Source organism: Clinocottus analis, unplaced genomic scaffold (genome assembly GCF_023055335.1).
Source record: "Clinocottus analis isolate CAN_PGR_092001 unplaced genomic scaffold, fCliAna1.0.p SCAF_1, whole genome shotgun sequence".
In the NCBI taxonomy this organism is placed as follows: domain Eukaryota; kingdom Metazoa; phylum Chordata; class Actinopteri; order Perciformes; family Cottidae; genus Clinocottus; species Clinocottus analis.
The window spans coordinates 4921791-4937374 of NW_027175820.1; the positions used below are offsets into that span (position 1 = coordinate 4921791).

Consider the following 15584-nt stretch of genomic DNA (forward strand, 5'->3'; position numbering starts at 1 on the left):
TTTTGGTGTACTTTTTTGACCACAGTTCTCAAAGTTATCAAAAGCGTCTTGATATCATAGTTAGTTTCCAAGATATCGGCCAATGAACTTCAAAAGGACTTGGCTCAGCACATAACTAGAGAAAAGTTAACGATCGTTGAGCCAATCATTGCAAAACTTGCTGAATTTATCCACCAGAGTACCTGAAACATTTGTGCCGGTCCAATAATGTGGACCGATACGAATCAGAATACTAAAAAAAAGAAGAAGAAATGTTTTGACCAATCAATGTAAAACCCGTAGGATAGGTTTTATGACATTAGCTCAAAACATGTAAATCATTAGCATTCGTCCAAATGCCACCAAACTTGTTCGATGTTGAAACATTTCCTCAAATGCCAAGACGTATGACTGTTGGTACTTTGAGTCTGCAATTCCTGACAGGCTGCATACATAGGATAAGATAAGATGAAATAAGATAATCCTTTATGAGTCCCTCAGTGGGGAAATTAAAGGATTACAGCAGCACTGCTCACAAGTAAATAAAATAATTGTCATCAAGAAATAACAGCTTGCTTGGTCTCACTCCGTATATAGAAATAAACCATCTGAAGTGACTTTGTTCAGCTTTCTGAACCCGCTCGCTGCTGCCTATTTCTTTTTCTTTTTTTCAGGCTTGAACTCGGAATGCCCACTTGCGGCTATATTTTTATTGTACTTTTATTGATATTTTTTTTTGTATCAACGGAGCAAACAACATGGGCAGAAGAATGATTCCCCGGTTCCATATATGCTCCCAAACAGCATATATGAAATATACCAAAGCACAAAAGAAATGGAGAAGCAAAGGAATAAAGATGAGAGAAGGCTATCGTTGTGGCAACAGCGTAACAGTACGCTACATCCAGCCTGCTCTCAATCCAGAGGAGTCTATCACAGACGCTCAGAGAAAAAAGTTGCTCGGGTGATGATGAATTATAAAGAAAAAGGGGAAGGTACAAACAAACACAGGACTTTCAACCAGGAGAGCGTTGTTCCTGTTATTTTGAAGTAACATGTCTTCCATACTTGCGTTGCATTGTGTTCGTTTCGCTTTCAGTTTTTGTTCCCCTGGTTACATATTACAGTTTGATTTTGAGAGCAATATTGTAGTTAATGTGATGCTGAATGGTGGTGACACAATGGTGTGGGCACAAAGAGAAACAGGTTGTTTTTCTCTCATGCAAAACAGTAGAATTTGAGGTACTTTATATAATGAGTTGCAGTGGGCTGTCCAAAAAAAGATGCACTTTTTTACCACATATCGGCTGTATTCAAAGACCAGCCTTCTGTCAATAGTGGATCTGGAGTTCCTGCAGCTCTCTCTGAGGCGAGATGCCACTGTTTAAGCTTCCTTTATTGAGCCATTTGCTCTGGAAGTATTCATTGGTGCTTCCTTCAGCCTCAGTAGTTATTTCCACACTGCAAGGTCAGCGTCATATAACTCAAAGACCCACAGTGACTTCAAGGGTACGGAAATATTTGTCCTCAATAATCGGATCCTATAAATGATGCCTCCTCCTCCCCACCCACTCGGTCTTGAGAGTTTGATGAGTTTCACGAAGACAGCCAGGGACTGATTTCCAACTGCAGATGTCCAAAATGAAAGATTCCATTATCTCTCCACCGCTGCTTTATGGCCATGTGCCTGCTGGTGCCATTTTTGATCATAAGCCTTTTTGTCAGGCACTGGTCTCTCTTTATCACACTTCTCTCAACTTTAAAAGAAGGCCATCTTTGTGTGGGAGGAGGCTGCCAGAGCAGCGGACTCTCCGGAGGTCACGCTGCGGTCATGCAGCTGTTACCTTGTGTTTGTCATGAGCAGTCAAAACGCGACAGGGTGGGGGGAAAGAATCCAGACTTGTGGTCTACATGTTTCTGTGTCAGTTGGCCTCAAATTATGGGACTTATTTATTTCATAGCCGAGGGCCTGTTCCATCGGGTATTGAATAATAATGCAGACGGGGAGACGCTCACCCCATCCTTTTCCCCGTTGCCTGAACCTGCAATAAATTTCCCTGGCAGTGCCATATGGCGGCAAATCATGTGTGGGACTCAGCATGCCGTGTTATTTATTTATTTCCCAGGTGTTGCTTTTCTATTAGTGATTTATGTGTTATTATGTATGATCTGCTGCTGGGATCCTTGACAAAGGTCGTGCAGGCTTTTTTTGGAAGAGGGCCCAGGCTGAAAGGAGGCCGTGGATTCAGAATAATGGGGCGGCTCCCGGATCCATGCGCCAGCAAGGTTTTTTTGGTGTGAGCGTGGGTATGTGTGGGTATGTGTGTGTGTGTGTGTGTGTGTGTGTGTGTGTGTGTGTTTGTGTGTGTGTGGAGGAGGTTGGACCTACAGTAGCAAGTGAGGAACCGGTTCTCTTATGAGAAAGTGATTCATGCAAGTGAAAGATTTTGTGACAACCAAAAGGCATTATTCAGCTATATGGTGTGTGTGTGTGTGTGCGTGTGTGTGTGTGTGTTTGTGTGTGTGTGTGTGTTTGTGTGTGTGTGTGTGTGTGTGTGTGTGTGTGTGTGTGTGTGTGTGTGTGTGTGTGTGTGTATGTGCTTTGCTTGAAGCATTTGGAGCATCTGATTACATAGGAGGGTAAAAAAAGAGCAAATCATTTTGGTCATGAAAAGGTTTACTTGTCATCACGCGTGTGTGTGTGTGTGTGTCTGAATGAAATGTTTTAACTATCAGATGAGCGTAAAATGTTACTGCAAAACTTTTGAATGAACCCATCCATTATCATTTCAAACGTAACCTTGGGTGTATTGCATGGTGTGCATGTGTTTTGCAGGCCCTTTGTGTCGATTATTAACCTCTATACATCTCAAATTAGCTCTCATATAATAGTGCCTGTTGAAGAGTGAAATTGGTTTATTCATTGCATCCGTCTTGGCGGTTGTTTGTTTCGACAGTCCCAGTGTACAATTTTGTTGTTAAATATTGTATTATTTTTTTTGCCAAGTTGCAAAGGAGTGTTGACACGTGATATTTCTTGTTACCCGGCGTGTCTGCTCGCTGCTATCTGCAGAAGGGAAGGTCAATTATATAGATTATAAACAATTAGAAGCTCCGTGGGGTCATCAAAGTAATCAGACGTACGGGCATTATGGGAAATGCATAGCCTTGAGTCTATTTCACGAGCGGGGTAACACATTCAGATACACTTAATTTTAAACGCCTCCCAGTAGAGTTGTTGTGTCCTCGAGTCCGTAAACAAGGAGGTTAGATTAAATGAAAGATGTATTTAGATCTGAGTCAGGCGGTGCAACGGAACATGTGGTGACCCGTAACTCGTGTCTCTGATCGGGCGATTAAAGGGGTGAAAAGTAAATTAAGTCGTCAACTTTGGAGCCACGAGATGCCACATTTGTACACATGACATCTATTGCTTCTGCCCTTCCGGGGAGGGGGATCCTCCTCTGTTGCTCTCCTAAAGGGTTCTTCCCTTTTTTTCCCCTGTGAAAGGTTTTTTTTTCCAGATCCGATTTGAGGTCCCGGAACAGGGATGTGTACAGATTGTAAAGCCCTCCGAGGCAAATTTGTATTCGTGATTTTGGGCTATAGAAAATACAGTGAATTGAATTGGTTAAGTCACCTTTTTGCCGACTTCTCTGTCGGCCCACAGGTCCCTTCAGGTCTTCTTTTTGTACCCTGATCTTCTTTGTGCCCAGACACTCAGTAGTGATTACAGTATGTCCCTCGCAATAAACAAACAAACATTTATTTTGGCTATAGTTCATACAAACATCCTGTCAAAAGATAGTTGCCTCTCCGGAAGCTCAGTAATAAATGGCGGGAACACTGTGCCATTTTAATGAAGGAAAACAGGAGTTGACAAATGTGCACTGTATAATTTCCCCCTTTAAAATATTATTTTTTTAAATTGGAGATACAGAGCATAGCCATGGTCAAAAGACCTCTCTCTTTTAAACCAGCCCATACAACATGTGGTTGATTCAAAGGAATAGAAGTTGGTTGTTTTCTCTTATTCATCCCAGGGACTGCTCTGAGTAGATATTACTTCTCTTACCTATTGCTCTACCCGTTCATAATAGTGCTTTTAATCAGGTTCAAAACACCTCTTTTCTCCCAAGGCTGCCATTTATGAGTAAACTCTCCCAGCCAGCCGGCAGACATTTTAATAGTGAAATCTCCCCCTCTTGTTCTTTCAACAGACAAAGCTACGATGGGCTGGAAAAGAGGCTAAAGGAGGTCTTCAGTGAACGGAGCAGCATCCTGCACCAGCTCTCCAAGACATCAAAGGAGCTGGACAGCATAAAAGGCAACCTTCAGGTTTGGAAATGCATTGTTTCTGTTTGAAAGATACGGCAATGTTGGAAGGCTGAGTCGGCCGTGGGTCTGGAACTAATCCTCTCTCGTCAAGCTGTACGATGACCGGAAAAACCCACGACTCTTCCCACTTATTTTTCAAGCAATCTGTTGTAAAAGCAACTTGCTGCTGTTAAATCTTAATGTGCATATGTTTTTTTCTTCCCCAATTTGGTGAGCCCACCCGTTGTTGTGTATGTGATGCGTTACTGGAAAACACATCTGCTGAAAAAGCAATGCAGAGACGGAAAAGCAGATCAATTAGTGAGGGAATTTATTTTTTTCAGCGCTAATGACACTAGCACTTGCGAAGAGCTTTCCAGAAGAAGGGGGAGAGATTGACGGGACGTCAATTCACAAAAATTGCAAACTCTGCTCCATCCCGTTTTAAAAGCATTTATTAACTGCAAGCGTCAATAAAAGGAACTACAGTTTATCACGAGCTGGGGGATGTCTTCAAAGCTCCGGCTCTGGTTAGTGAGAAATATGTGTGTGTGTGTGTGTGTGTGTGTGTGTGTGGGGATGAGTGGGGAGGCCGTCCCCTTCGTTAACAAATTGACCACTGCCATCACTATGGAGGAATCAAGCATGTCTTCTCCCCCTCCCCCGAATCCCCTGGAGTTCTGCTGTGAGGTGCCACTCATCAGCCAGTCAAAAAAAAGAAGTGGGCCACACGAATAGCCAATCAGAAAAAGGGATCTGTTGTGTCCGGGTAAGATGTAATGACAGGCGGGACTGGAGCTGTCCAGCGGTGTGTATTTGTCCCCCCTCACCTCCACCCGTCAATGGCTTCCGGGGGATATTTGTCACTCTTGCCTCTCTTCACAATAAGAGAGTCCTGGAAAGGTAATAACTACGGCCCAGACCATTGTTCTAAAGTAGCAGTAGCCTAGTCATGCTGTGTATTAGTAAATCCATGCCACTGTCCGTAGTAGCAGAACCATTTGTAATTTACCTTTTTGCTGAATCCCGCCCCTCGAACACAGACCGGCCAATCATAGCGAAGCATGGGCCAGTTCGGACCAAGGTGGACAGCTAACGGCTGGATTTGGAGCTAGTCATGGTTAAATGCTATGGTGACACTTGCTACGCCGATGATCGTAACAGTGAATGACAACCTGGCTTCATGCTGCGTTCACACCAGAAGCGTTGAGAATATTTCACGCAAGTCATTGCACAGACGCGACTTGATGCGAACGAAGCAAATTTCCACCGGGCGGCGGATGACGTGATGGAAAACATTTTCACACTGTGGTATGCATCTGTTGCTTCTATCTTTAGATGGAGTAACAGGTTAGTTTAACAGGAAGAAGCGAGCTACTTCTTCAGCTAAAGTTCATTTTACTTAATGGCACACATTCATTCTGAAAGAATGTTGGAGACCCTTTTAAACCAGGATGTAAACAAACATGTGGCTCCCTGAAGACGAGTTTTTAGAAATGAAAAATATTGTCACACACACACTCCCACACACACACACACACACACACACACACACACACACACACACACACACACACACACACACACACACACACTGTGCATGCATATGTCTGCTGGTCTTTTTTAACTTTACTTTGCCCTAATTAAATTTGGCCTGAAACCAAAGATGTGATATGTTTACCCCGACTCCGAGAGCACGGCTGATTTTGCATAATGTAAGAATAAAAATAAGACAGCTTTAGGTGGATGGTAACCAGGATTAGTATCCATGTTGCAAACGCTGGTATCTGTTGGGTAGGAAAAACACTGGTCTTGGACATCTTATTGCGTAATCTACTACATAGAACTGTGTTATAATTCTATGAGCATTTCACAAAACAATTATCTCAGTGCCAGATACACACTTCACAACACTTCCCACCAGTCAGTTTAGGTCAACCTCATTTTGGCATTTGGCAATAACAACAAACGAAAAGGATCTCAATTATACATTCATATATTTGAATCATCGAGTATGTTCCAGTCGCATTAGTGTATGCAACAATGATACTGCAAAATGATGACTCCCTCTTGGACATTCAGCAGTGTGAATCTTCAGCAGCCTCACGTTTAGATTACGATCCCCCTGTCAAAGATTCAGATGCACAACAGTAATTACTGCACATGGCTATCTTTTCGACAATTAACACAAGCTTGACTCCCTTTCCATCTCCAAAATACTTTGAAATGTTAGACTACAACAGTCTGTAATATAAAAAGCTTCTTTTCAATACCAGTGTCTGTGTGACCTGCCGTATAAACATTACAAAAGCTAAACCATTTCCTTCTGTGGTGTATAATAAGTGTGCAGTTATCTAAAAAAAACAAAAAAAAACATGTGAGCTTCAGAATCAAAAAATGTCCGCACCGCCCCCATTTAGAGCTCGGGTGCCCTGCGGTTTCTTCCACAAGCTGCAGTCTGAGTGATGGTTTCTTCTTTGCAGGGTACTGGCTGTTGTCAGGCTTCAGGCCACTGTTGTAGGCCAAGAGAATTGTCAGAAAATCCCCCCGAAAATAAAAAGTTAGATGCAAATTTTTTACCCTGCATGTGTGTGTGTGTGTGTGTGTGCGAGATATGTCCCACATGCGTCGAGAAAAAAAAGCTCACACGGACTATCATCATCCCCAGGATCGGGCTTTGATGTCTGTTCACTCCAGGCGAGCGAGGTTGGCATCAATCTCCGCCCCGGGCCCCGCGCCAACGCACCGGGTCCAGGGCAGAGGTTGAGTTAGATTTGGAAAAAATGGGCTGTGGAACAACTGTATTCTTCAAGGGGGAAAACATCATCTACATAAAAATATAAATCATGAACTTTAAAAAAAAAAAAAAAAAGGATCAAGTCAACAGGAAGAAGCAGTTGGTATTCCTGGAAAGATTTGATGGAGCAAGTGTTTATGGTTTTAATGAGTACCCCGTAGCTGGAGGTCAGCGATGCTCGTTACCGAGCGTCGTGTGATGGGGAATGTATTCTTGGCACCGCCTCCTGGGTTAGATCCTGTGAAGAAGTCGCCACAAGAATAGAAGGTTGTTGTTGTTGTTGTTGTTTTTTGTCCTGCACCTAGCTGTGGACTTTGGCAACAATGTGGGTTGTGCTTTGTAAGTCAACCGCATGCGACATTCACACACAAGTTAAAAGTAGCTGCTTTGTTGCTTAAAGGGTTGTAGACCCATCCTGTGCTTCAGTGATCTCACGCTGCAGATCTGTATTTGCAGTGATATACGGGACATACAGGACAGATCCAGTGAACGTGATGTCCATTTAGTTTTGACGTGCTCATGTAGGATCTGTAAATTATCGCCATATTCAATGTGATGCTATATAAACCTGCAGAGGCTTCTGCTGTGGATTTTACAATATGGAAGAGTGGGCCAAGTTTAGGCCATTTGTTTTATGGCACAATGTAATTGAGGTGAAGTGGAGAATCAAATCACACAAACATGTCCAGGTATTTGTATTTACCACCTGAGATGTATACACATATAAAGAAAAAAGATATTTACAAATATTTTAAAAACAAAATCATATATATATATATATATATATATATATATATATATATATATATATATATATATATATATATATATATATATATATACTTTAGAAAATGGCCAAAATGTGTATTTGATGATATCTGGCATCCAAATGTTGAAATTAAAGCGCATCCAAACAGTACGCCTGATTTCCGTTGACAAAAATAGACTTTTATCATCATATTTTTTTGTAGAAAAGTGGCCATTCGACTTGCGGTGCCATGACAGATGATACGATTATTGATTTCGAGGGGATATCGCAACAAAGAGAAGGCGCCAATTGGTGTAATCCTGCTTATAAAATACAATTTCCAAGCTGTTTTATTTTTCTAACTTCACAGCTGTGAAGTAAATATAACTTCTCTATTGTCAAGAGATATTTGTGTCGCCTTTCTCTCTTCTTTCTCTTCAACATAAATGAACATGAAGTGAATTGCGGGACTTAATTTCCATAACTGTGGTGTTAATTGCCACAGATTTCCCCTTCAAGCGCAATTTAAAGAGATGCTTTCTCTCCCTTTGAGTCCACATTTTCTTAGAAGTCTAGAGATTTCTGTTCAGCTCATAACAAATTAAAAATATCTTGGAGGGCTTGTAAGGCAATCAGAGACCTAACTAATCCATAATTACCCATCAGGCAGGTGGTTAGGCGCCAGTAGAACCCAATCTGTACTCTCGTTAGGATCTTTGGAAGACATTTATCACCTGATTGTTATCGGCTTTTGGGGAGCATCAACACCATTTTGCATCTGCTCCACCATACAATAACATTCGCCTAAATTATCTCGTGACTCCGCTGCTTCCGACGTTGCTCCTCCTCAGTACATGTGTGACTCACAAAGTCAACGTTAAAGCTCTTGACTGCTTGAAGGAACACCTGGGGGCATTTTGACACAAGGAACATGGACGCGGTGTATTTGTTCTGTTGTTGGTTCTTTTAAATAATTCTCACTTTGAGTGTCGTCTGCTCTCTTTTTTTTTGTAGTCGCTGAAAAATGATGACTCGGTGGCCAAGAAGGATGTGCAGAGGATTCTGGAGCTCAGCCACAAACAGAGGTAAAGTGAAGCATCGTGGGTGACGTACACATGAGTGACCGACAGTATCACGCTGTCCAAAAAAAGATGTTGGTGAGGCAATTTATGATAACCAGCATCAATCATGGATGATGAATGAATCAAATCTCAGGCATGTGCTGTTTAGTCCCCCCATCAATTGGGATGGGGGGGGGGGGGGGGACTATGTAAGCGTTATGTAAGCATTTAATTACAAGTATTACATATTAAAGCCTGTTAAAAATCCTTCTCTATGAGGTTGGAGCAACTATTTCAGGCATGCCATAAAGAATTCCCCTGAAAAGTTTCTCAATCCAATCATTACTGTTGTTTTTACCACCCACACTCTATTCTAAAGTTATACCGTCTTACAACAACTGCACGTCATTTCTGACCTCTGGAAAGGAATAGTCTTCATGCTACCTGAAGGCGTTCTGCTGCTGTTCATCTTAACTAATCTCAGCAGTGGAATTATATAAATAGCTCCTGTGGTTGAGGATATAAATTAGTTTTAGTACGGGTACGAAAAACATGGGTGTATATTTACTTTGTTCCTATTTCTTGGCCATCAATGACCCAGATCAACACTTCACCAAATGGATCATATCGTTGCGTGACCATTAATTAAGTTACTGCGATTGCTAAATTGGCAGATACGATGTGGACACGTTTCTAGGCTGAGAGATGGACTGAATACGCTAAGTGACGTGTGATTTATTCGCACAAATAATTTGCATTCGGTCCGAAAAAGACCTTGATTTGTACGTCTTACTGGTTTCACCTTTGGCGGAAGACCTTGTCCCCATTGGGTCGCAGCACCTGTTCAGTAGCAAGGCGCTGCAGACCTTTCAATATTGTCTTTCTATTACAGGTGCGGGTTATTCCAAGGTCTTGCCCTGTTTGCTTTTACATGACAGAACACACAGGAGCAGGCGGATAAAACATAATCCAACCGTAAATCCTTCTTGTATATTAAAACAAATAAGCCCGTCTGCTTTTGGTGGAAAAAAAAAAAAAAAGCATCCGTGATTTAGTGCTTTATCTTTTTGCAAGAAGGCTGGGAAAGTGTTTACCTAAAGTGCTTTACCAGTTAGCAACGTCTGATTAATGCTGTGTGTAATGAGACTTTTAATGATTAGGACTCATTTGTGGCCTTCATGCTCTCTGAAATGTCAGCCTGATTGAAGTCCAGCCTACTGTGGGCAATATCTCGATAGCCAATCAATAGCCTATCACCAGGCCCCGGCCGCTCTCACATGTCATCCAGCTAAAAAACCATAAAGCAGCAGGCATGGCTCGATGTTGCCTAGCTTGCATTTGTGAGCTGCAATTTTCTCAAAGCATTATTAATCCAACTTTGCAGTTCCGTAGCCGCCCGGCGTGATTACTGGCCGTCTCCATCACGGTGGGCGCTGTCAGGTGATTCATTGCGAGTCATTTATTTTTGACAACTCTTTAACAGCAGCCTGATTGCTTTCTGAAAATCATTTTTGCCACAAACTGTAATGCAACCCAAAATGTTTACCAACAGGCCAGATACAAACGTAACATTTTAGCAATTAATTTGACCTCCTCCTCAACCCGTTCGCTCTGTTGCCTTCGAGGTACATGTCAACGGCGCATTTAACCGTGCCCTTTTCTGTCAGCGTGGTCAGTTCGGATCCTGCTCGAACAAAACATTTTCACCAGCCTCGGTCAGATGCAGGAGATGAGAATATAAATGAAATGCCAAAGCAGCGGCGGTTGGCTGGTCGCTGTGAAGGAAAATGTTTGCTCGGCTGAATTCATGCCAAGAGACAATACCAGCGGCATATCAAATCCAAAAGGTATATTGCTGTCGAGCGGTGAGAGACTTTCCATACAGGCGTCGGCCGCCTGACTTCACCTCCGGCAGATCGCGGCAACGTCGCCTAGTTTTAAAGTCACAGCCGCGGCTCGCGAGCGGTAAATAGAACGTTACCTCTAATTTATCCGGGCTGCCTCGCGATGTGATTTCAACAAGCGTTTGTGGAACCACTGACCCACATCACTTGCCCACTTGATTCATAATTCAGCGGGCGTCGTCGTTATCTGTGCACACGGGCATCAAACAGGACTGAAATACCCATCGCATACCAATTCATTAACATTTATGGTAAATGCATAAAGAATGTAGCGCCAGTCTACATACAGCATGCATTAAAATCAGTGCGGAGCGTTCCGCGTGCTCATATGCTTCTACATAATGCAACATAATGAATCCTCTAGTGCACACTACGTTGTCTTTTTACAGCCCCTTATTGACCGATAAGGAAAATGTGACTCGAAATCCGAGACATTTGCCTTTCTTTGATATGTGCCTTGCTGTGTGTTTGTTAAACTGTAGATAATCTTTTTGGAGAAATAATAATGATTCGCAGCACCTGAACTGTTACATTCATACAGGGAAAGAATATTACGTTTTGTGGGGAAAGGAATCGATGCAAAAACACAAACACAAACGTAATCAAGACAAGTGTGTGACTGTTTGAACAGTTTATCAAAAGCAATTCACGGCTCGCCTGTTATTCAGTTTGGCAGCCGACATTAAACAAACACGACATCATCGTTTGCATTCTTGCATAATTTACTCCTATAGATAAAGAAAAGCGTGTGCTTCTTGATTCTTGACTTTGTGAAATACAACCTGCCTTGTTCGAATGCAAATGTCACACGTGCAAAGATCCTTGCGCTTAAATCAACGTTTACTCTTCAGCACTTTTGTCTAAGTGCTCTCAAACATCATGCATTATTTTATAGCATTATAACAGCATGTACAGGGCGGGTTGTCTTTCTTTATTCAATAGAAGTAAACCTACTACTACTGTGCTACAGGTAATAAAAAAAAACGCTTTACACAAATACATTTGTGTGCAAAATGGCTCTCACCAGTGGATATTTAAGAAGGCCGTGCTGTGGCAAAGCGGCGGGGGCCTCCGTGAGCGAGGACCATGTGCTAACCGAGTGTTCTCACTTCCTCTCACTTGACAGGGAGGAGATGAAGTCCCTCCAGGCCGCCTTGCAGAAGCAGCTGGACGAGGCAAATGAGAGAGCAGAGAAGCAGCAGGCCACGGTAAGCTGGATCCGACCTGACCGCCGACATCCGGTCTCCTCTAACCGGCCCCGTCACCTGTCACACAGGCCCCTCAGTGAGGCGCGCTCATTACCCAGCAGCCAGCTCTCTGGCCTCCTCCTCGCCACACCAGTTAATTGAAACGCTCGGCAATTTGCGAGCGAAGGCTTTGTGTCCGCACCCGGAATTCAAATTAATAAGAAGAGACAAATAGCTAAGAGCATGCACTTATCTATCCATCTCTCCATCGAGAGCGGCTACCTTTCCATCAATCCAGCTGCTGCTTTCAATTTTGCTCAACCCAGGTATCTTAAACAATATCTGGCAAATTAAGTTAATCACTCGGTGGCGACAATCTCAGAAAACTGTGCAAAACGAAAATGCGCATCACCATTTTTCCATCGTGTATTCAAAATTGCCCAATTTGCATATTGACCGTTTTAAAAAGGAATGGCGTGGCGTGGAAACAGCTGGGGTTCATTGTTCCTGTCAGCTTCACATGCGCAGCATCGGGAAATAAACTAGGACACACGTTTATATCTGCATATAACTGTAAAAATGGTCTATAATATAACAAAAAAAAACTGGAGCTGGAAAAATTGATATTTTGTTGTTTTTACTTGATTATCATTTGATTGTTGAGATAGCTGATTATTCGTTTAGTGTTGATGAACAAATTAATGAATTAATAATGTCGGCTCCATTAAAAAATAGAAACCAAAGCTCTTGCATGTCTTTCAGAGAAATAATCCGATCTTAAATGATCATATGCACATGATACTCTGATCATACAGCGACTATAAAGCCCTAAACAAGGTGTTTGAGGTTAAGTTGCATAATGTTAATGACTAATTCCAACTCAATGGCAAATTAAATTACATAATGAGTTCAAAGCCAGGTGTCGTTTGTCAAGGAGCTGGAACAAATGAATCAAATTAATTTACCACCTTATCTTCTTGACTTTTGGACTCACAGGATACCGACGGTATTAAAGAGAAAATGGGAAGGGGCATTCCATGTCAGCCGAAAATGTTACTTTTGATCACTCTGGTAATTATGACAAAAATAATTTATCAAATGACAGTCGGTCAATTTAATGCGGTCTGCTACAAATTAAAATCCCTTAAATCTCTAATTAGTTAAAAATAAGACTGCTGCTGTCAGAACCACGGACATTGAAACGAGTAGATATCAGACAACAGAAACGACTAATTAATCTCTTAAAGTGACTATAAAGTTGGTCTACTCATCTAAAATAATTTTACCAATTATCTTGAAAAACTTAATTGCCACAAATGTTGAAATAAAATGAATAATAATCCGTTAGGAATTCGATTTTTTTTACTGTGTTGGCTCCACACGAGTAACTGTTGACGATGGAAATAAATACAAATAACCTAAGAAATTAAATTACTTTAAAAGATACTGCTCTGGAAAATGTAGCTTTGCAAGAAAACGTCCATCCTTTGGTGGACACACATTCACATGAACATGTATGTTACTTGTAACGTCGTCTGCTGTATTTTAACTTAACTCATGCGCCAAACTTTTGTTGTTATAAACCAAAACTCATGTAAAATGCATTGTAGCTCCTCTACGGAGATGTTGTGTCACTTTTCTATCCTCATGATATGCAGAGAGACCACCTCTCGTTCTGCAACCAGACACCTCATCAACAAATCAACATGAAGCCCGCTCGGCTGCGCCGGCAACTACGGGAGCTCCTGGAGTTGTTTTCTTGGGATTTTCCAAACATATCCTGATGAAAAGCTTCCCCTGTTGGTTAAAGGAGCACAGTGACATTACGATCCACAATCAAACAGTCCGCACTAGGCGAGATGAATAATAGCACAGCAGCATTTCAAGTGACATTCTTGCCATTTTTACCTAAAACCTGGTGACAAATCAGTCGCTGGATTTTATAGTTTGCGTTTGACATTTATGTTCTGTTAAATGGTATTTATCACCCCTGCTGAGATTGAAGATTAAAAACACCACCTCTGCAGCATGCTAATGCCACACACGTTGAATGGAACAATGATATACTGGATCTGCTTTAGAGTCCTCGTGTCCGCATGAAATTGAGAAAACGGAAAACGGAGCTTTCAAAAACCCCTGTGTGAATCAACATGAGCACCTTGCTTGCAGAAATATATATATATATATATATATATTCTAATATTTATTGCAGCTTCCTATGTGTAGAAACCATAAAAAGCACACACAAAGCATAAGACTATAAAAGTGGTTGAATAAGCCGCGAGGTATGGGCAATGGGATCCAAGCCAATCTCTTTTTCAGACAGCATTCTTCATGAGGAAGATCTTTTTTTCTGCTGATTGTGCATTTGGTGATGTCTGCACGTCAGACGCTGTGGTAAATATATTCGTTTGTGCAAGCAGAAGGCTCTCTCCAACCTAATGGTTTATAATAATCCTGCATTGCAAAAGTGGAAAAACTGCATATACAAAATCAATTATTATACCTATAGATTGTTTAGAGCCTGCAATCATACGTCTTCATATTGCTTGTTTGGTTCTATCAAAAAACTATGTTATTGCAGAGAAATACAAGAAATTATCAGCACCAAAATTGCATCAACTCCGTATTGATGATTGACTTCGCACAGGACCCGAACAACAGTCTGCTGGTTCAAAGTCTGAGTTTGGCTCATCCCTCCACGTTGACCTCACAAAGGATGCCACTTGACTTTCCATTGGCCTCCTTTCCTCGGGGCTACCAAATCATTTTAACGCATTACGTGCCACCACCTAATACACCCTTGTATGTGTGAGATCTCAAAATGGTTCAGTTCAGACCCAAATACCTCTCCAACTATTGAGTGGCCTGTTATGAAATTTGGTACGAATATCAACGGTAACCAGAAGATGAGTCTTGATGGCTTTTTCCTCAAGTGCCACCAAATGTCTTGACAACAATTGTATGACTTGCCAAACTATCTTGTACAGTCATTCATGGCGTCCTCAGGATAGCAAGTTCAGCAAATTAACATGCTAGGCTAAGGTGCCAAACATAAGCATGTTAGCATGGTTAAACATGGCTAGCATGACTGTAGACTCTTTGTCTGGTTGTTTGTCAAATTATTAAACATTATCAAGACTGTTGCAGGTTTATTTCTATAGTTAATAGATGGATAATTGTATCACTACATGAATCATCACGTCAATCATTTTCATTCTTAAGCTTTCAAAATCCACAGAGCCAAAGCCAGCTCAAAAATACATTGAATGATTTAAAAACCACAGTTGCATCCAGCACACTGAACTAACAATATATAGACACCGTTGTGGTGTTGCACCTCTCTTTTACTCCTAAATGCTGCACCAGGATGTTTTTTTTTTTAAAAAGCCACCTCCCGGGGGATGTGGCGGTGACTGAAAGGCGCAAACATGAACCTTGATGTTATCATGCCGTGCTCAGGGATGTGAGTCAACTGGCGAGGCTCAGTTTACAGTTCCCCCGGGCACACGACTGGTATGAGGTCACCAGCCCTGTGAATCTTTTCCTTTTTGGGGGGGGGAGGGGTCTATCTTGATGACCTCACTCAAG

At 41.9% G+C, this 15584-nt stretch overlaps 1 protein-coding gene across 1 annotated transcript in view; it reads left to right on the forward strand.

Moving 5' to 3' along the window:
* Positions 1 to 15584, forward strand: part of luzp2 (leucine zipper protein 2) — a 159610-nt gene that overhangs the window by 71658 nt on the left and 72368 nt on the right. Inside the window, exons 2-4 of the mRNA XM_068577508.1 lie at positions 4200 to 4317; positions 8856 to 8926; positions 11933 to 12014. Coding sequence (XP_068433609.1) covers positions 4200 to 4317; positions 8856 to 8926; positions 11933 to 12014 — 271 coding nt within the window. The remainder of the gene's footprint in view (positions 1 to 4199; positions 4318 to 8855; positions 8927 to 11932; positions 12015 to 15584) is intronic.